Source organism: Gadus morhua, chromosome 3, assembly GCF_902167405.1.
Source record: "Gadus morhua chromosome 3, gadMor3.0, whole genome shotgun sequence".
NCBI lineage: Eukaryota > Metazoa > Chordata > Actinopteri > Gadiformes > Gadidae > Gadus > Gadus morhua.
In genome coordinates this window covers 25,134,456-25,155,268 of record NC_044050.1, presented here as the reverse complement: position 1 = coordinate 25,155,268, position 20,813 = coordinate 25,134,456, and the positions used below count along the sequence as shown (strand labels likewise).

The window sequence follows — 20,813 nt, the reverse complement described above, 5'->3', positions numbered from 1 at the left end:
CACATTCTCTGCTGCCATGGCCTCCTTTCCTCCAAAGCAGTCTGTGTTTTGGTCTTTTATGCCCAGCGTGTGTTTGTTTACTGTTTACTGCCTGTGATTTTGCGGATCTCAGCTGCCCTGGCGATTGCTTAGCAATGCTGCCTCCATGTGGACTGAAAGATTCCTACAGGCTCCCATTTCAATACTGATAGATTCTATTGTTTTGGCTTTCTTGACAACATAAAGACACAAATAAAGTACATTTTGTGACAGAGGTAGTTCAAAGATAGTTCGATTTTGACGTTAAATGTTAGTGAGCTCCCAGTCTCAAAAAAACACGTGTACACGAGTATGAGATTTGAAAAAAGGCATTTTGGGCTGAGAGATCTAGTAGGAGTGGGCATGGGTTATCCCCACAACCCATGCTGACTTTGGGCTACAACGTTTTTATGGTGGCTATTGTTGTCGTGTATGAGCGGTGTAAAGACAAAAATAACTACAACGTTCACAAACTGATTGACAGTTGTTATGTTACAAACAGTGCAAAATGGCATACATTGGCAGGTGAAGGCCTTTTTCGACATAACCCTATGCTTTAACGAAAATGAAACTCTTTTGGGTTCAATCCCGAGAGAGAGAGAGAGAGAGAGAGAGAGAGAGAGAGAGAGAGAGAGAGAGAGAGAGGAGAGAGAGAGAGAGAGAGAGAGAGAGAGAGAGAGAGAGAGAGAGAGAGAGAGAGAGAGAGAGAGAGAGAGAGAGAGAGAGAGAGAGAGAGAGACTGGGAGAGAGAGAGAGAGAGAGAGACCCCGATAGGAAGCACATTCTGCCCCAGGGCCACACGCTTACTCCATTCCAATCTGTGGACCCATCCCATAGCGGAATAAAAGTTAATGCACATACGCATGCACACACACATCTCCCATCAACATGCACTCCTTCTATCTCCCTCATACACACACATGCCCTCTTTCATTTTCCCATACCTCTTTTTATGTGCCTTTCTGTAATCGTGTGCTTCTTTTACTGGCCCAATTCATTCACCCTGCATGTCCCATCAGGCTCCCTACTGCCTTCTCAATGGACTGCTGCATTCACATGAATACTTGATGAGGACACGCGCATGGAAATGGGGCTTTCGCATTCTCTCTCTCTCTCTCTCTCTCTCTCTCTCTCTCTCTCTCTCTCTCTCTCTCTCTCTCTCTCTCTCTCTCTCTCTCTCTCTCTCTCTCTCTCTTCCCCCCCCCCCTCCCTCCGTCCCCCCCTGACCTGGCAGTTTGTGCCTTTTGGTTCTGGTCCATTTCAGAAGGCTGCAGGGATTTCCATGCCTCTGTGCGAGTTTCTTTGACAGATGTTTTTTAACTGACTTTTTTCAAATGTGGGCGAGCTAGTAGGTCTGGCCAGCAGCGGTCAACCTCAGCATCATGAGCCGTATTATTGACTTAATGAATCCTACTGCAGAACGGCATTTCAAAAAGTGCCACAATAGAGACACCAGCTTTTCAGAGTCTCTGTGACGAGAATATCTGTGGTGGTCTTCATGACTTGCTGTCTTGTTATTCAACTCCTTTTCAAAGTTGCCCACCGCTATTTCGATGCTTTGTTCATGTTCAGGTGGATTTGACACATTGGTACTGTGTATGTGTTGTGCAAATGTCTAATATGCCGCTTGTGTCTGCCTGTCTGTGTGGTGTGTCTGTGTATGGTTTGTGTCTCTGTGTGGTGTGTGTGTGTGTGTCTGCGTGTTGTGTCTCTGTGTGTGTGTGTGTGTGTGTGTGTGTGTATTTCTTATCTTCCCTCCAGTGTTTCGCGGTGCGCTCTCTGGGTTGGGTGGAGATGGCGGAGGATGACCTGGCTCCAGGCAAGAGCAGCGTTGCCGTTAACAACTGCATCCGTCAGCTCTCCTACAGCAAGAACGACATCCGGGACACCGTGGGAATCTGGGGAGAGGTGTGTGTGTGTGTGTGTGTGTGTGCGTGCGTGTTTGCATTTGTGTGTGCGAGATGGAGCGCAGCAGCACACATACAATGTGTTAATGTGTGTTCACGCGGTGGTGGAGTTCAGCCGACGCCTCCCTCGACTTTTATGGTTTCGTCGATAAGTCCGCAGCTCCCAGACGTTTCTTACGCCGGCAGCTCACCCCACACACACCTCCACTCCAAAGGAGGTGCAGCCGTGTCGCTCATGGCTGCTTCACCTCTGGCTGCAATGCTGCAGCAGGCGAGGGGAAACAACCAGGGCTTGGTCGAAAAGATGCACGCAATATTGAGTGAGATCCTCCTAGAGGATGAAGACTTTCAACATCATTAATTTTCCAGAGCTGGTACATTGCCATAGCCACCCCTGTCTCCCCATGCATCAGAATAGAATATATCTATCTCTCTCCTCGCCTTACCTTCCCCTCCTGTCTCTCACTACTGTTTAGTGTAATTTGAGATGACAGAACACAGGAAAGGGAGGGGGAGATAGAAAGATGGAGAGAAAGGAAGTGCTTCGCCTCTTGTTATCATTTATTTACACACTTTCAGAGCCAAAAGGGAAATGCTGTCACACATGCACGCACACGCAAACAGACACACAGACACACACACACGCACACGCACACAGACATAGACAGACACACGCACGCACACACACACACACAGACACAGACACACACACACACACACACAAACTCGATGAAAATAGTTAATGTGTACTTAGAAAAATAACTTGGATCTGCTCATCACAACTGTGTGTGTGTGTGTGTGTGTGTGTGTGTGTGTGTGTGTGTGTGTGTGTGTGTGTGTGTGTGTGTGTGTGTGTGTGTGTGTGTGTGTGTGTGTGTGTGTGTGTGTGTGTGTCTGTGTGTTTCCAGGGAAAGGACATGTACCTGGTCCTAGAGAACAACATGCTGAACCTGGTCGACCCAATGGACCGCAGTGTGCTCCACGCTCAGCCAATCGCAAGCATCCGTGTGTGGGGCGTTGGCCGTGACAACGGAAGGTCAGTCACCGTGGCAACCGCATCTACCTTCTAACACTTCCTAAACCAACTCCTGTTAAAAAAATGTCCTTTCATGTGAGGTGGCAAAACTGATTGATTAATGGGGTGCCTTGTAAGACAAAATCCCTCATTAAAACAGTGCTTTTAGTGTTCCACAAACCCTGATCAAATGCTCTGTTTATTATCCTGTCAAATAAATCCTAAGCAGTAAAACATGAATCGGTTCTGGTTTTGATCCAATCTCAACCCAAATTGTAAACTGTGAAATGTGCTTTAACTTTCCTTGCTTGATTCCTTGATTTATACATCCGTCCGTTCCGTCCCAGATGGCACATTTGTGGGTCACAAAGTGCCTGCGTTCACTGGCTCACTTAAGTGTATGCAAGCAGGTCATTATGTTCAGCGTGTTGTTTCATGGCCTCCGCCCGGACCTCCTTGGTGAAGTCAGGTCAGCGGTGCGAGACGGACACACGGGGAGTGGAAGGTCAGAGCTGGAACACGCCCGACACACCACTTGGCAAAGAGTGAATGATTGATGAGCTGAAGGGTTTTCGGATGAAAAATTCATCCCTCACCTCAAAGTCGTAAAACTAAAATACTAGATTTTTAAACGCAAATGACATTTTCCGGATTGCGATCAAGTCTGTGTGCTTATTTTTATACATTCAATTACAGAGGATTCTTTGCGTTATATTATTTTTTCGCGATTTCTACATGCTCCTTATTCATAATACGCTGACCTATGCTCTCAGGGCAGCCGGTCCTGCCTGTCTTGTTTGTGGTCAACCAGGGGAACTGACATTCAACCGCACAGAATGGCCTTCGTACTCATTCGCTCAGTAAAGCCGCGGTGTCCCATTGTGTCCACCAGATGGAGCTGTGCCCTACAAAGCAGCAGCAGGGGCCACTGCATGAGAGGGAATGTAGGTTACCAGACTCTGCTGGGTTATTTAGACAGCAGAGGCACCTACTGTGTGTGTGTGTGTGTGGGTGTGTGTGTTTGTGTGTGTTTGTCGGGTTGGGTGTATGTGTGTGCTCGTGTGTGTGTGCGTGGGTGTGTGTGTGTGTGTTTATATGCACATGTGTGTTTGCATGTGCGTTTGCCTGTGTGTGTGTGCGTGTGCGAGCACCTGTGTGTGTGCGTGTGCGAGCGCCTGTGTGTGTGTGTGTGTCTGTCTGTGTGCAAGCGCCTGTGTGCGTGTTTGTGTGTGTTTGTCGGGGTTGGGTGTGTGTGCGCGTGTTTGTCGGGTTGGGTGTGTGTGTGTGCGTGTGGGTGTTGGTGTGTGTGTGTGTGCGTGTGTATATGTGTACATGTGTGTTTGCATGTGCGTTTGCCTGTGTGTGTGTGTGTGTGTATGAGTGTGCGAGCACCTGTGTGTGTGTGTGTGTATGCGTGTGTGAGCGCCTGTGTGTGTGTATGCGTGTGTGAGCGCCTGTGTGTGTGTGTGTGTGTGTGTCTGTCTGTGTGTGCAAGCGCCTGTGTGTGTGTGTGTGTGTGTGTGTGTGTGTGTGTGCGTGCCTGTGTGTGTTGCTCAGTGACAGCTTGGAGGGCTAAAAGCTGCATGCTTATGCTGATCTGCACATTTCTGTTACCTCAGGCAGCCCCGATTACCGAACCTCCAGCATCACACACACAAAAACAGAAGTGAGCGCCAACGCACACTCATCCACGGGTGGACGGGACACAGCGAGAACACAATCTCTGTGCGTTCAAGATAACAGCAAATGGTACTGGAAACGTTTGTTACCGTGGCCCATGGCCCATGCAGACCTGTGGAAAAGCAGAGAGGGAGAGAGAGCGAGCGGGAACAACCAGCTGCAGTAAGGGGAGGGAGGGGTGGGGGGGTGGGGGGTTAGGGAGAGAGGGGGTGTTCAGGAGGAGTGCCGGAGGAGAGGGAGGCTGAGCCAGATGAAGGGAGAGTAGGGGTTAGTCGTTGCCTGCCGCCGAACAGACAGGTTGAGCGTGCGTGTGGAGGAGTCGCGGCATCTCTGAGGATAGACGCGGTGGTCGCTTGCCTAGAGGGACGTGACCGCGCGCGGGGGGGGGGACGCTCACCAGTAAGTATCTCTGTTGTTCTATTCTTATCTCTGCCTCCGTCGCCGTCGGTTTCGGTTTTCCGTTCCGCCGTTTTGTCGTTGAGTCGTTTAGCCTGTCGGTCTCGCAGGATGGACGGCGCTGTCTGGTTTTGCCGCCGAGTTTGTCAGGCGGCTCGTCGGATGATTGGGTGGAGTTGTGAGTTCTTGAAGTGGAGGGATAAGTGCAGTGTGTGTGTGTGTGTGTGTGTGTGTGTGTGTGTGTGTGTGTGTGTGTGTGTGTGTGTGTGTGTGTGTGTGTGTGTGTGTGTGTGTGTGTGTGAGAGAACGGGCAGAGCAGAGAGCAGGCAGACTCATGATTGATAGCGCCTGTCTTTTAAAATGTGCTTGAGTCAAATTTTACTGGAACTCAGTCAGGTGTTGAGGTGGAACTCTTTCTATGTCCGTAAACTTCAGTGTGTGCGTGTATATGTGTGTGTTCTTAGGCAAGGTATGTGTGTGCATTATATTAAATAACTAATGGGTAAGGATTTTTTTGATTCAAGTCTCGGTTAATCACAGTCAATTGAATATACTGAAGTTGCAATTTCAGGGGTTGAAAAAGGGTTGACTAGTTTTGGAATCTGTGGTTGGTTTGATAAGAATGTAATTATTAGCTTTAGTTTGATTCTCTCTCCTGTGACCCTCTGTCTCACGCTACCAGTCGCCATCTGTTCTCTCTCTCTCTCTCTCTCTCTCTCTCTCTCTCTCTCTCTCTCTCTCTCTCTCTCTCTCTCTCTCTCTCTCTCTCTCTCTCTCTCTCTCTCTCTCTCTCTCTCTCTCTCTCTCTCTCTCTCTCTCTCTCTCTCTCTCTCTCTCTCTCTCCCCCCCCCCCCCCCCCCCCCCCTCCCTCCTTCTCACACAAACCAATTATCATCATGGGCCACGGTGATCTCTATCTCCACGGAGACATCATAGTCCCGTCAGCGACGTGATATTCGCCTGGTCGTCTGAATCGCGCTGAGACCACTCGGGACACGACGAACCCCTGGGTTTCATCAGCTAAATCAGCATATTCCCTGTTTTCCTGAAACTGGAACGCCGCGTTCACACTGCACACGTCCGTCGATGGATTGACACGTGTTATCCCCGGTACAAAGGCGCTTTCAATGGACAGTGTATTTGCGTATGTTTGCATAACGCGATCTGATTGGCCGACGGATCCGTCGCTGCGCGAAAAGTTTAGCATTTTTCAACTTTTTGACGCAGGCAACCGAGCCGACAGAACGGAGGGACCCACAATGCATTTCGAGAGCGCCCCATGCAAAGTCAATGAGATCCGTCAACGGATTTCATGCGGTGTGAACGCGTAAGGCGTTGTTTTGTGTCCGTCTATCTAAGCTGCTATGGTTGAACGGGTGTCAGTCCCTGGCTGCTCTCCCCTTGTGCTGTGCATTAACTCAGTGTCCAGGGTCAGTTGAGTTAAAGCAGGTGACTTTACTCTGGCCTGTTTTCCACCTGACTTCTACCTCTCAGTTCCTTCACCGTCCACTGTGTGTAGAGATGACACACGCCTCCGCTAGCGCGAGACTCTTTGTGCATTTGTGCGTGTATAATATATATATATACGTGTGTGTGTGTGTCGTTGGGGTAGCTCTGCCGTCCTGCTGCTCACAGCAGGACATCTGTTACTAACAGGTTTCTTCTTGTGTTCCTTCCCCGCCTTCCTCGGACAGAGAGAGGTAAACAAACACTCCCCTCTTGTCCCCTTCTCCAGCCATCTCTCTGGTATTCATTATTCTTTCATTTCCTTTACTTTCTCGTTTTTTTCTCTCTTCCACTCGCTTCATTGTGATTGATGGTGAACGCCGCATCCGCGCGCACACACACACATGCACATACATACACACACACAGGCTTAGACACACATGCAGATATATTGAGAATGAAGGTGACCTCCAGTGTGTAACAGCACACACACACACACACACACACACACACACACACACACACACACACACACACACACACACACACACACACACACACACACGCGCGCGCGGCCTCTCAAACCTTGACTGGGGGCTTTTCCCAGGGGCAAGACTCAGGAATCTGGTTAACCTTGCAGCCCCCCGCATCCCGCAGTCTGGGACAGATCCACGACACACACACACTCACACACACACACACACACACACACACACACACACACACACACACACACACACACACACACACACACACACACCTGGAGCCAAGGCGCTAATGGTGGGGTCGCCACATGAATTAATATCACATTTGATACGGCCTTGCGCACGACAGCCGCAACCCTGTGCCTTGCCCGAAGGCGCTGCAGCACAGATGCTGGAGAGTTTTGGCCTGCCTCCTTCTCCCGCTCCGATCGAGGAGGGACTTGACCTGCGACCCCCCGCCCTAATCACTCTGCAGACGCCCAGGCCCCGCCCCCTGCAGGTGTTCCTCATCAGGCTAATTATGATAAACACCGAAGGCTATTAGACAGTACACTAGGCTTTTACTGCAACGCAGCAGAAGTTACTGATGAAACATGACATCTCTTGATAAAGAGGCTCACTCCTGTTCAGGTCCCGTATCCGAGAGGTCACGTCCAGGGGACTTTGGTTTCAGACCCTGGCACACCTCCAATGTTTCCAACACACCTCGCCTTGTCTCTTCTTCGATTTTATCCCTCTCATCGCCCTCTTCTAGTGTTCAATTGTTTTCCATGGCCAGCAGCCCCAAAGGAGCCGCCCCCCCCCCCCCCCCCCCATCTGTCTTTATACTCAACTACCATCTGAATCCCCCAACCTATTGATCGGTGGGGTCCATCGACCAGTGTGTGTGTGTGTGTGTGTGTGTGTGTGTGTGTGTGTGTTTGTGTGTTCTCATCAAGCTGATAAAGGTCAGCCCATCTTCCCTTTCTACCTGTCACGGTCCGTCACAAACCTGGGGACCCTGACTTACACACACACACACACACAGACACACACACACACACACACACACACACACACACACACACACACACACACACACACACACACACGTTTCACTCATCACCCATTACCCTCCCGATACCAAAACACCTCCGTGCCCCCTTGATCCACATCCCTGTCCTCTTCATTCACCAATCCTCCTCTCGGCTCCATTTAACACCTCCTCTTCCTCCTCCCCTCTCTCCCCCCCCCCCCCCCCCCCCCCGCTCCTCCCCTCAGGGACTTTGCGTACGTGGCCCGAGACAAGAACACCAGGATCCTGAAATGTCATGTGTTCCGCTGTGACACGCCGGCCAAAGCCATCGCCACCAGCCTGCACGAGATCTGCTCCAGGGTAAGGACCCCCGCCGCCGGGCCGGGAGACGGGCAGGGCCGGGCTGAGGGGGGGGGGGGGGGGGGGGGAGGGGTGGAGGGAGGGATGGGTGGATGGATGGATGGGAGGATTTAGTGATGGGTGGATGGATGGATGGATGGATGAGGGGATGGGTGGATGAATGGCTGGATGGATGGATGAATGGTGTGATGGATGGATGGATGAATGGTGTGTTGGATGGATGGCTGAATGGTGTGATGGATGGATGGCTGGATGTGGGGATAGGAGGGAAAAGAACCATAGCTACCAGACTGAGTTACAGACTAGAGGAAGTCCAATTTCAACTGTAATATTTTCCGATTCAGACTGGGCATGGAAATTATTATTACGGGCCCACGGCAACGACAATTTAGGGCTTAATATTCTGGGAAAGTTATAAGGTGCTAGACAGAAATAAAAGTCTATCTATGATAATTATACTTGAAAGCATATTTATGCATATTTATTCATTGAGATCTGAGAGCTCCTGTAGGTTAGGGCGGTAATGGTTCAGAGACAGGGTACAACGTATCACACTCGTCTCACACTTAGACGAAGGATTCTGCAACACACACAGAGAGTTGAGATGCAGGTTACACAGAAAGAATAACACTGCAAACACATCCTAAAGGAGGGTGTGTGTTTGCGCACGTGTTTGCACACATACACGCATCTTAAGATTTCATTGCGAAATGGAAAGCTTTTATCTGCTGTTTAAAAAAAAAAAAAAGGGAGGGTGACCCAGTTTACTGGTGTGTGTGTGTGTGTGTGCGCGTGTGTGAGTAATGGCTATGTTGCAGCTAGATCTCTGTATGTGAATGTGTATGTGTATGTGGGCGTGTGTGGGTGCAAGCCCTGTTATACTCCTCTAATAGGATGGCAGCAACGTGTGAGAGAGGGGGGTTATTTCACCTTATTTCATCTTCACATCTTTTCTGTCAGTTTCCCCGCTGTTCTCTGTGTCTCTATATGAGTCTCGACAATAATCATCCACCACTCACTCTTTACCCCGGCTTTCTCCGTGGTTTTCCCTTATCTCTGCTTCACTGCTGCATCAATCTCCCTGTTTCCCCCTGAATGCAACTCTGTTCTTTATTTCTCTCTCTCTTTACTCTCTCTCTCTCTCTCTCTCTCTCTCTCTCTCTCTCTCTCTCTCTCTCTACCTCTCTACCTCTCTCTCTCTCTCTCTACCTCTCTCTCTACCTCTCTCTCTACCTCTCTCTCTCTCTCTCTCTCTCTCTCTCTCTCTCTCTCTCTCTCTCTCTCTCTCTCTCTCTCTCTCTCTCTCTCTCTCTCTCTCTCTCTCTCTCTCTCTCTCTCTCTCTCTCTCTCTCTCTCTCTCTCTACCTCTCTAGATCATGACAGAGAGGAAGATTGCCAAGGCCCTGGCTGGAGGTTCTCTCCAGGACCGGGTCCAGGCCGGACTGGACCTCCCTCTGCAAGGTACGCTCACCCTGATCTGGGAGGTGCTACGGGCGAGATGAGAGAGAGAGGGCGAGAGAGAGAGCGAGGGAGGGAGAGAGAGGGAGGGAGAGGGAGAGAGACTCTGAAACAAAGTCCCCACTCTCTCTCTGCCCCCTCCCACGCTACATTTTTCAGCCAATGAGAAGTGCCGCATTTCGCGTACATGTGATTGACAGACAAGGTGGATCCTTGAACCCAATCACAGAGAGGCCCTGATTGGTCAACAGATTTCCTCACAGCGCAGCTAATGCAGAAATAGCTGACGGATGGCTGCTTAATTTCTTACACTGGATTGAAAGCTCTTAAACTCAGTACGTCATAAGAGCACTGTGTGTTAGTGCACATGGATTATTTCCGCTGACAGTCCATGTCTTTTTCTGTTCCTTTTTTTTTTTATGCTGTTTTGTAAAATAAAGAACCGACAGTGTATGCAGAGTAGGCAGTTAGAAGCAGTAGAATGACGACACAGTTGTACAGGAGCTGTGCGAAATAGTGTGGGGACAGGGGAGGTTGAGGTTCAGCTCATCACTTCATGGTTCCAGAGGTCCATTTGTGGAGATGCACATGATCGTAACTTCATGCGTGTTAAACACCTAACCTGTGTGTTTCTTTCTCTTTGTGTTTGTCTTTGTCTTGTCTTGTGTGTGTGTGTGTGTGTGTGTGTGTGTGTGTGTGTGTGTGTGTGTGTGTGTGTGTGTGTGTGTGTGTGTGTGTGTGTGTGTGTGTGTGTGTGTGTGTGTGGCGTCTCACACTGAGCAGAGTTCCCCACCCCTAAGACGGAGCTGGTGCAGAAGTTCCAGGTGTTCTACCTGGGGATGCTTCCGGTCGCCAGGCCTATAGGTACAACTACACGCACCAGGGCACACAACCGCACACGCGCACGGTCAAACACACACAAGCATGCAGACATATACAGAAAACACACACAGACATACAGACATATACAGAAAACACACACAATATTCCCAATCAAACAAATGCAGACATATTCACAAAACACGTCCTAAATGCGGAATCAAACACAAAAACAGACAGAAGTGAAAACTGTTCTTGACGTCTGGGGAAGGATGAGGTCGTTCTTAGAGATCTGACCGATGACGTTGAGTGTGTTTGTTTCGACCCCCCCCTCTGCTCCAGGCATGGACATCCTGAACGGGGCCATTGACAGTCTGGTGGGGTCCTGCGACCGAGCCGACTGGAACCCCGTGGCCCTGACCGTGGCCGATGCCACCGTGACAATCAGCAAGGACGAGGTCAGCCTCACGGGAAATAGACAAAAACAACAATAAAAGTGGAATCCTCAGAAAACGATTTAGACTTCCAATTTCAAATGTCCCCAGATGAAGGAGGGTCACACAGGACATGTCTGCAGGCGACAGGCTGGTGGTTAAAACAGATACAACCCCACCACTTCCACTGTTGGCTCCAGATCTATCTGGGGCCCCTTAAGACTTTTCCCCACTGCTCCCTAATCTCGGAGCAGCTTGTCGCTAATTGTCTCCTATCCAATCACACGCCCCGAAAGTCTGCACTTCCAATGTGCCATGTCCTATCTGTGTGTGGGTTCATTCTCAATCCCCTTCACACCTCGACTGCTCCTGTCAAAACCATTGCATTTACACACAGTAAATAGCTGCAGATGATAATTATTCACAATACCGAGGTTATGCAGACCATCTTTGATTGGTTTGGGTAGTGATACTCAAGACATGCTCACCCAATGCCTCCTTTATCGCACCATGAGTCTTAAAAGGTCTTCGACCATGCAGAGCCCCCCCTGCAGTAGAACAGAGCCCAACGAGTCATTATTCACATGGTGGGAGACCATGTAGTCGCCCACCCATTTTCGCAGAAATTTTTTGGAATTGAGCGACTTTTAACGACCGCTAACGAAGCGTCGGTCGGCCCCCCGGTCAATAACCACGGTCTCCCGTTCTTCCCGCCCCCTTTTCCCCCCGTGGCGCAGGAGGAGGAGGAGGTGCTCGTGGAGTGCCGCGTGCGCTTCCTGTCCTTCATGGGCGTGGGGCACAACGTGCACTCGTTCGCCTTCATCATGGACGCCGGCGGCCAGCGCTACGACTGCCACGTGTTCTGGTGCGAGCCCAACGCCGGGGGCGTGTCGGAGGCCGTGCAGGCCGCCTGCATGGTGAGTAGTGTGGTGGGGTTGTCATGGTAGCGGTGCATGGTGGGTACTGTGTTGCTGTTGTCATGGTGAGTACCAAGTGCGGTGGTAATGGTCGGGTACGGCGCCGCAGTTGTCATGGTAGTTAGGCAACCTTGTTACTGTGGTGTTGTTGCTATGGTTGTTGTTCATGGTGAGTACCGTGGTGTGGTTGTCATGGTGAGTGCCGTGGTGCTGTTGTGTTGGCGAGTACTGCAGTGCTGTTGTCATGGTAGCTGTTTATAGTGGGTACTGTAGTGCTGTTTCTATGGTAGTTGTGCATGGTGAATACCATGGTGCTGTTTCTATGGTAGTTTTGCATTGTGAGTACCGTGGTGCAGTTGCTATGGTGGGTACAGCGGTGCTGTTGCTATGGTGGGTACTGCGCTGCTTTTGCTATGGTGGGTACAGCGGTGTTGTTGCTATGGTGGGTACAGCGTCGCTGTTGCTATGGTGGGTACAGCGGTGCTGTTGCTATGGTGGGTACAGCGGTGCTGTTGCTATGGTGGGTACAGTGGTGCTGTTGTCCTGGCAGCTTTGGTTGGTGGGTACAGCAGGCTTTCAAGGGCATTTAGCAGACGCTTTTATCCAAAGCGACTTACAATAAGTACATTTGTCAGTATAAAAATAAACAACAATATATCGCTGTGGGTACTGGAAGGATGTTTATCGAACAAGTGCCAAGCACTTACCAATTGCTAAGTAAATCTAGTAAATTGTATTTTTTCTCTTTTTTTTTTATCACTGTTGCATTATGTTCATGTGTATCTGATGTATTTCATTCACAAGTTAAAACAAATGCTTAATTAAGGTGTATAAATCGGAGTATCCAAATGGCTTAGCTTTTCAAACCCAAACACCCAATTATTGGTAGTGGGTGCTGCGCCACTCAGAGGAGATCAGGGGGGCTTCCCTGTGAGTCCTACCATTAGTAGTCCCCTCACGCGCTTATTGATCTGCCATCCTAGTTGTGGAAAAAACACACACACACTGGCATGCACGTGTTAACACATGCACGCACAAATGCTAAATAAAACAACACACACATCTCACACACACACACACACACACACACACACACACACACACACACACACACACACACACACACACACACACACACACACACACAGGCACTGAGACTGAATCACTGGGACAAGGGATCATCAATCACTGATCGATCACCATTTACAACTCATAAAGCCTTTGCATCATAGAGACAAGCGCACACGCAAACACACACACACACACACGCAAACACACACACACACGCAAACACACACACACAGACACACACACACACACGCACTAACACACAGACGCGGCAGCTAGATCTCTCAATAATGTATTATTTTAATGAGTTCTCATTTCTTCTCTCATTTGTCACCGTTCTTCGTTCACGGTGTATTCCCCCCCCTCACACCCTCTCCGTCTCCCCCCCCTCTCAGCTGCGGTACCAGAAGTGTCTGGTGGCGCGGCCCCCCTCCCAGCGGGCCTGTGGCTCCTCCCCCCCCGGTGACTCGGTGTCCCGGCGGGTGTCCACCAGCGTGAAGCGCGGCGTGCTGTCTCTCATCGACACCCTGAAGCAGAAGAGACCCGTCACCGAGCTGCCGCAGTGACTGCCCCCCCACCCCCCCCCTCCCTCCTCCCCCCCAAGGGAAACAAAGCCCCCCAAGAACAAGCAAACCCACCCAACACGCTACCACCTCCACACGCTTCACTCCGCCCCCTCCTCCCCGTGTCAGCTGAATACACCCCCCTCTCCCCCCCCCCCCCCTGCGTCGCCGGGCAACATGCCGCAACATGCCCCCCCCCCCCCCCCCCCCCCCCCCCCCGGTGGTTGCAAACACTCACCAGTTGTCCCAGGTGACTTCATTCCCCCTGAGCTCTCGGTCTGAAGCATCCCGCACCGGTCATTAGTGTGGGGGTTTCTTCAGGGCTCTCCCGGCTGTGTGTTTGAGATTCTCCGCGGGGGAAGTGTGTCTGTTCTCGTCCCGAAAAAGCCGAGACGACTCTTGACCTCAAACCGAGAGCATGAAGCCATTTCCCGGGGCGGGACCAAGGTGTTCAAGCCAGAGTGAGGACCCATCGACCAGCGACGTGATTGGAGCAGAATTCCTATTAGCGTGGCCGATGATGATGGTGGTGATGATGATGATGAAGATGATGATGTGTACATAGCGTTCTCCGTCTCTCCAGAGCCAGGGGTTGCATGCCAGCGAGGACCCGAAACCATGCTTTAAAAAAGTGAAGGAAGTGTTCCCTCTCGAACACAAGCGCCACAGCCCTACTGCTCACACCCCCTAACACCTCACACCCCCAGATCACTCCTCACACCCCCTAACACCTCACACCCCCAGATCACTCCTCACACCCCCTAAGCAACTCACACCCCCTGATCACTCCTCACATCCCCGATCACCCCTCACAGCCCATGATCACTCCTTATGTTGTTTGGTGTCCGTGGGGTGTCTCCGCCGCGTCTCTTAGCATGACCTCACGCCCCGGCCCTCCCCGGACCCTGAGAATGCGTCTCCGGGGTCAGTCTGAAGGCTTCCTCTGTGCCCCCCCCCCCCCTCTGTCCCGCTCGGTCGCACCACCACAGACTGTAGAACGCAAGTGTCGTGCGAACAAGCCATTCTGTAGCCACACCGACCACACTCAGCCCTCAGTCTGTTCACATGAGCCTGCATGAACCTTTTGATATCAATGTAAAACGACTTTCACCGTAACACACCACTGCTGCTGCTGCTGCCGCTGCTGCTGAATAGAGGTGCCATTTTTTTTATTTTAGGTTTGTTTTGTTGTTGGTTGTTGCCTTTTTGTGTTTTAGTTAGCTTTCTTCGTCCCCTGTGTTTGACTGGCCCCTGGTGATGCATGTTGTCGAGGCAGGGAGGGAGCAGACGGAGGTGGACATCCTGAGGCTTACCACAGGTACAACCGATGAGTGAACTCTGGCCGGCCGACCGCATTAGAACGGAGCAGAGGCATGGCAGTGCCCCCCCCCCCCTCTGTCCCGCTCGGTCGCACCACCACAGACTGTAGAACGCAAGTGTCGTGCGAACAAGCCATTCTGTAGCCACACCGACCACACTCAGCCCTCAGTCTGTTCACATGAGCCTGCATGAACCTTTTGATATCAATGTAAAACGACTTTCACCGTAACACACCACTGCTGCTGCTGCTGCCGCTGCTGCTGAATAGAGGTGCCATTTTTTTTATTTTAGGTTTGTTTTGTTGTTGGTTGTTGCCTTTTTGTGTTTTAGTTAGCTTTCTTCGTCCCCTGTGTTTGACTGGCCCCTGGTGATGCATGTTGTCGAGGCAGGGAGGGAGCAGACGGAGGTGGACATCCTGAGGCTTACCACAGGTACAACCGATGAGTGAACTCTGGCCGGCCGACCGCATTAGAACGGAGCAGAGGCATGGCAGGATTTTGAAAGCTGGAATTGGCGTCAGAAACGCTTTCGGTCGGCTCTCTTCGAATAGGAACTCGCCTCATTTCACGTCCTGCGCGTTCCTTTTGAAGTAAGCCCAGAGGAGACGTCCAGAAGGGGAACAGTGATAATGGAGGGAGGGAGGGAGGGAGAGGAAGGGAGGGAGGGAGGGAGAGGAAGGGAGGGAGTTCTGTGGTGCTTTCCTCCAGTAAGAGGAGGATAGACACCGACACACTGCTGCTCTGTTGATTCACATGCTGGAGGGGAAGGAAAACAAGACCATGGCTCTCAGTAAGCCGGTCTGCAGACATCGAGGCAACCCGCTTTAAACGGACTGGAGACGATGGGAGAAGGTTCACGAGTAACCGACCGAACCAGTTCATTTTGTGTTTTGTTTATCCTGTACTCTGGCCTGGAAGGTGCTTGAGAGCCTGAGGTCCTGGACTCTTGAGTTCTGAGTAACGGGGATTAGACCCTCGAGGGACAGAGCCTCCTCGCAGAGACGGAGACTGAAGCGCGGTCTCGCTCGGCGGTTTGCCGCTCCCTCCGCTGTCGCGTGACGTTTCCTGTTTACGTGGTACCATGTGTACCCGGTGCCACTCGCTCACAGCGTGCTAGCGCTTGTTATTTTTAGCGTGCCGCTTTCACAGATCTCAGCAGGAGGCTGCGATCGTGCCATGTTCAGCTCACGCCTCGGCTTGTGTCCGTATTAGAATAGACGATGGCGGCGGAGTTTCCTCAGTTCCCGAACTTGAAGTGCGGTCACGGCGCTTATATGCTGGTCTAATCCCGTTTATTTGATCGCCTGCCTCGCCGTGAGCAGCGTGTAGAAATGTCAAGCGTGTTATTGGACGAGGACTGAAGCTTGAGGACGAGGGATTTGGAACTGTTGCGCCTGGGTTTGTCAAAGGCCTTTTGAAATGTGAAGTCAATGAAATGTTCTGTGTACATAGCATCTCTATCATTTTACCATTTGGCATTAATCATTTTATAAGCTATTTCGTTATTTTGAATGTCTTTTATTATTATATCTATTTTTTAAAGCGACGCCTTTTTTTGATTCACCAAACTGGCCAAAGTGTAAAGAACTGATATACATTATTGTAGATAAGAAAATTATGAGCGCAAGTATCAAGGTAAAGAACAAATACGACGGAACAGATGCTGCTGATCATTTTGATCAGAAAAAAATTCAATCTGCATTTTTTGTTTTCCATTTTTCCGAGTTCCCAAAAAGGGAGCTTTTATCTATGCATTCTTTGAACCTTAAGAAACGGAAAGCCACAACAAAGCCTTGCATGCCTTGGAGCCGTTGAGAGAAGGACTGTACGTACTGAACAGAAATATTTTTTATTTTATTTATTCTATTTTATAAAAGGTATATACTTATTTTACTAGATTGGACGAGTAGGTTTAAGTCTGTAAATGTGGTCTCATCGTCTCACAGCCCATGCTGATTCACAATGCTGACAGGAAGTTTTCTCTTTGCCCCCGAATGGCAGGTAATAAACCACAACCCACACACACCCATCTTCTATTGTACAGTTTTCCCGAGACTGGGAGTCCGCTCTCTGGGCAGGGGGGGAATTCCACTAGCAAAGAAACACGGCGTAACCCCGGAATCATCCTTTGTTGCCGACGCTGCAGTCTCTGTAGAGACGCCGCTTAAGCTAGCCTCTGCTTAACTGCAGTGTGAAACGTTGTCGATAATGCTATATGATCTAATGTGAAGAAGAGGCTCTTGCTTGGTTTACGAAGAACGACAGAGCAGGTGGATCATACTCACCGGGATCAATGTGCTTAATGAGGCCGCGCTCCAACCATCTGACCATGTGTGGCTGCAGTATTATTTGGCTAGGTACTGCAGAGTTAGGCTTCTCCGCCAAGACGAACTGGCTCCGATCCCAGTGCATGTCACGGCCCACTTGTAGTCCCCCTTCAGCAAGATGCCCCTTACCCCTGATTCTTTCATTACCTTTGACTGACTATAGGTAATCGTAAAACATATCGACAAAGCCATTTTGTATAGAAACCACCGAAGGAGCCGAAACTCTTTTTACGAAGGAGATGAGAAACAAGTCTGCTAATCCGGAGCCACATGGCATGTAATCATCCGTTCACAGGAAGCGATGCGACTGTAATTAAAGACGAAGACGACGATGATAGGAAACGACTCCCAGTCTCTCTCACTAGTGCACACACACACTTAACCAATACGGTCACACACTCACGCCACCATCCCTGCCACAGATGGATGTGTCAGCTTCAGTTTGCTGCTCACTGATTTGTACACCATATCAACGTAACCTATTGTGAGAATAAAGAATATTATAAAACATGACACCTTGCGTTGGATTCACTCTGTGTGTGTGCGCGTGTGTGTTAAATTATTGATTACTTAACAGCTTCTCATCAACAAAGATGCAATAGATATTTGTAAGATTCCCTCAAGTGACATTGAACTAAAACACTTCCATCCGTCTGTACACAACTTTAATTATTTGCGAAACTCTCTTGATGTCAGTGTATGTCTTCCATGTACACATACAGCGTACAGCATACCGGTGTCAAAGGATCTATGCATTTGTCATATATGTATATCTACAGTCAGGTTGTATGTGAAGGGTCTCAGAATCAGTCAGTCTTTGCGCTTCGCTCTGCTCAGTCCCAGTGTCAGAAGGGCGAGCGTGTCGGGGTGGAGGACATCGATGTGGAGGATGACGGCGCCGTGGACTGGGAGGAAGCACTGTTGCTCAACGAACTCCTACTGAACGAGGACACGAGGGGATGGACGGGATCCGAAGGGTGCGCCGGGTCCTGCACTGACACCTCATTGGCTGAGCCCGCTCCCCTCGCTGACGAAACCCTTCCTGGTGTGCCAGCTTTCTTCATGGGTTTTTTAGCGTGTGCTTTCTGCCCTTGCTGTTCCTTCCCGGGGCCTATTTGGAGGACGTAGGTCGCAGGGGTGACGGGGGTGCTACCCTGGCCCGTAGAGGTGGTAGGACGGGGTACGGCGGACCTCGTTGGTGGGTCTGAAGTCGACTCAAAGGTGCGCCCCGGACCTTGTCGACGTTTGGGTTTGAACTTCGTCTTAAGGGTCTTTCTGCCGGTGCGGTTAGGCTGGGCCGCGGAGAGCTTTGCCGCCCCGTGGGACCTTTTAGTCCGCCGTCTGGCCCTGCCCTTACCCTTCCTCACCCCTTTCCCCGTGTCTGTTCCCTCACCTGGGCTCCCGTCGTTTCCCTCCTCCACGTCTTCCTCCTTTTCATCAGAGGCCCCGTCCTCTTCCTCATCCCCCTCTTCAGTCATCGACGGAGTATCGGTGGTCCTGAGCCCGCCCACAGGGTCTTGGTGCTCTCCGGGGTCCGGGTCTAGGTCTGTAGTCTGCCCGCCGACAGGCTCGTCCTCTGTCAGTGCAGGGAGTGGAGGGCAGGACTTCTGATTGGCTGCCAGCACGCTGCTCTTCCTGCGTCTCCCCTTGCGGCTGGGCTGCGATTGGTCCCCGAACATGGCCCCCAGCAGGCCCTTGGCGGCCGCCCTCGCCAGCACGTCCTGGACCTTCTCCACCTTGGTGGCGTCCGACTGGGTGACGGAGACACAGGTGGAGGGGGGGGGGGGGGGGGGGGGGGTGGAGGGGGGAGGGGGGAGGAGGGAGGAGGGGAGGAGACAAAAGCCAAATCATAAACCAAAGTCTCAGGGTTGAATGTTGCGCTCATAAACACCCAGGCGCCTCGGGGGCCCCTAGATCTATAGGAGCCGTATGGGGGTAAACTGGGGGGGGGGGGGGGGGGGGGGGGGGGGGGCGGGGGCGCCCGTTAAAAAGGGAAGACTGCGGCTCAGGGACTGTAGAGGGAGGAAGAGGAGCGGGGCGGCGGGCACGGGGAGACGAGGGAAGAGTAACGGTGGGGGGGTCGATGGCTTCTGCCATGCCCACAGAGCAAAGCGAGTGAGGAGCGCTATTTCAGAGGCGGAGCTGACAGTTATGATCACTCACCCCCCCCCCCCCCCCCCCCCCCCCCCCATGATCCCCTGAGTCTCACCTCAAAGGGTTTGGGGGCGGGGGGCGGGGGGGGGAGACTCAGAGTATCTGTAGGTCTTACATCACAACGAATTAGCATTACGGAGGAGAGGTAGAATACCAACACAGCAGTTCAACTCGGGGACTAGCGGTGAATGTTAGTTTCATTATTAGTACTGTGTGCCGGCGTGCGTGTTTTCTACGTGTTTTACGTAGAAGAAACAGTTTATTAAAGACCTAGGATAACGGTAAAACACAGCATGGCTTGGGGGGCAGAGCTATGCCCAGGACATCTGTTTGTGTGTGTGTGTGTGTGTGTGTGTTTGTGTGTTTGTGTGTCGGCATGTGCATAAATACACTCCCAAGAGTTTAGTGGCAGGCATAAATCCCCCGCCGGCCCCAGGGAGAACAGTCCTCTCGAGTGCGATCGTTTAAAGAGCCGACATCCCTGTGAATCTGAAGCGAAACCTTATCTACCTTCTCTCTTCACAGCCTGGAACGTCCCATCCTCTGAAGCCATTTACTGTTCAACTCTTATGTGTGCCTGTGTTTCTTTCCAGTTCCATTCCAGGGATACCTCAGAGGACGGTGGCTGGCAGTCCACTAATGGTACACGTTTAGCCCTGTATGGAGTGATTTCCATGGGGGTGGGGGGCTGTAGTGAGCCATAAAACTAACTAATGGGGTCTGCAGCGAAATGATCTCAACTTGGAGATTGTTGGAGTTTTGTTTCCCCCTGCTGCCGTCTTGTTTTATTGGTAGTCTCGTCACGCACAGAGAGGAATGCAAGAGGAGATGAGACATTATGGTCACTTATCCGATTTGGACCCTCCACGCACACACACACACACACACACACACACACACACACACACACACACACACACACACACACACACACACACACACACACACACACACACACACACACACACACACACACACACACACACACTATCTCTCTCTTAGTCTCCCTTTCATATCTGTCTTAAGCTTGGTGTCTCCTACTATCTCATACCTCTATCATTTATATCTTTCTCTCATGTCTTTAAAATCTCTCTCTCTTGTATCTTTCTATCTCTCTCTCATTTCTCCTTCGTACATGTCATATATTTCTCTCATATATCCCTCATTTCTCTCTTTTATATCTCTCTCTCATATATCTCTAATATATATCTCTCTCTCATATCTCTCCCTCATAAATCTCTTACATCCCTCTTTCTGATATCTCTCATATATCCCTCTTTCTGATATCTCTGATATCTCCCTTTCTCATATCTCTCCCTTTGTCTCTTCGCCTCTCTGTCCCCCGCTGGCTACAACGCAGACCTCCTGAAGACCGGTCTTCCCGACCCAAACGTCTCACAAAAAGCAGGGCTCTAAAAGAGCATCCCATCCA

At 50.9% G+C, this 20,813-nt stretch overlaps 2 protein-coding genes across 8 annotated transcripts in view; one reads left to right on the top strand and one right to left on the bottom strand.

Annotated features, from left to right (window-relative positions):
• Positions 1-13,746, top strand: part of apbb2b (amyloid beta (A4) precursor protein-binding, family B, member 2b) — a 39,487-nt gene extending 25,741 nt beyond the window's left edge. For 3 of the 7 annotated variants that reach the window (XM_030351213.1, XM_030351209.1, XM_030351210.1), the window contains 9 exons: positions 1,780-1,926; positions 2,834-2,961; positions 6,711-6,716; positions 8,208-8,322; positions 9,696-9,783; positions 10,564-10,644; positions 10,942-11,057; positions 11,771-11,950; positions 13,414-13,746. In XM_030351213.1, the coding sequence (XP_030207073.1) occupies positions 1,780-1,926; positions 2,834-2,961; positions 6,711-6,716; positions 8,208-8,322; positions 9,696-9,783; positions 10,564-10,644; positions 10,942-11,057; positions 11,771-11,950; positions 13,414-13,584 (1,032 nt within the window). In that variant the 3' untranslated portion in view covers positions 13,585-13,746. Of the gene's footprint in view, positions 1-1,779; positions 1,927-2,833; positions 2,962-4,438; positions 5,020-6,710; positions 6,717-8,207; positions 8,323-9,695; positions 9,784-10,563; positions 10,645-10,941; positions 11,058-11,770; positions 11,951-13,413 lie in introns of those variants that run through there. The other 4 variants (XM_030351216.1, XM_030351212.1, XM_030351211.1 and 1 more) reach the window with 3 other exon arrangements.
• A 2,601-nt stretch (positions 13,747-16,347) lies between these two features.
• Positions 16,348-20,813, bottom strand: part of LOC115540802 (putative methyltransferase NSUN7) — an 18,785-nt gene continuing 14,319 nt past the window's right edge. Inside the window, exon 13 of the mRNA XM_030352378.1 lies at positions 16,348-18,978. Within this exon, the coding sequence (XP_030208238.1) occupies positions 18,073-18,978 (906 nt within the window). The 3' untranslated portion in view covers positions 16,348-18,072. The remainder of the gene's footprint in view (positions 18,979-20,813) is intronic.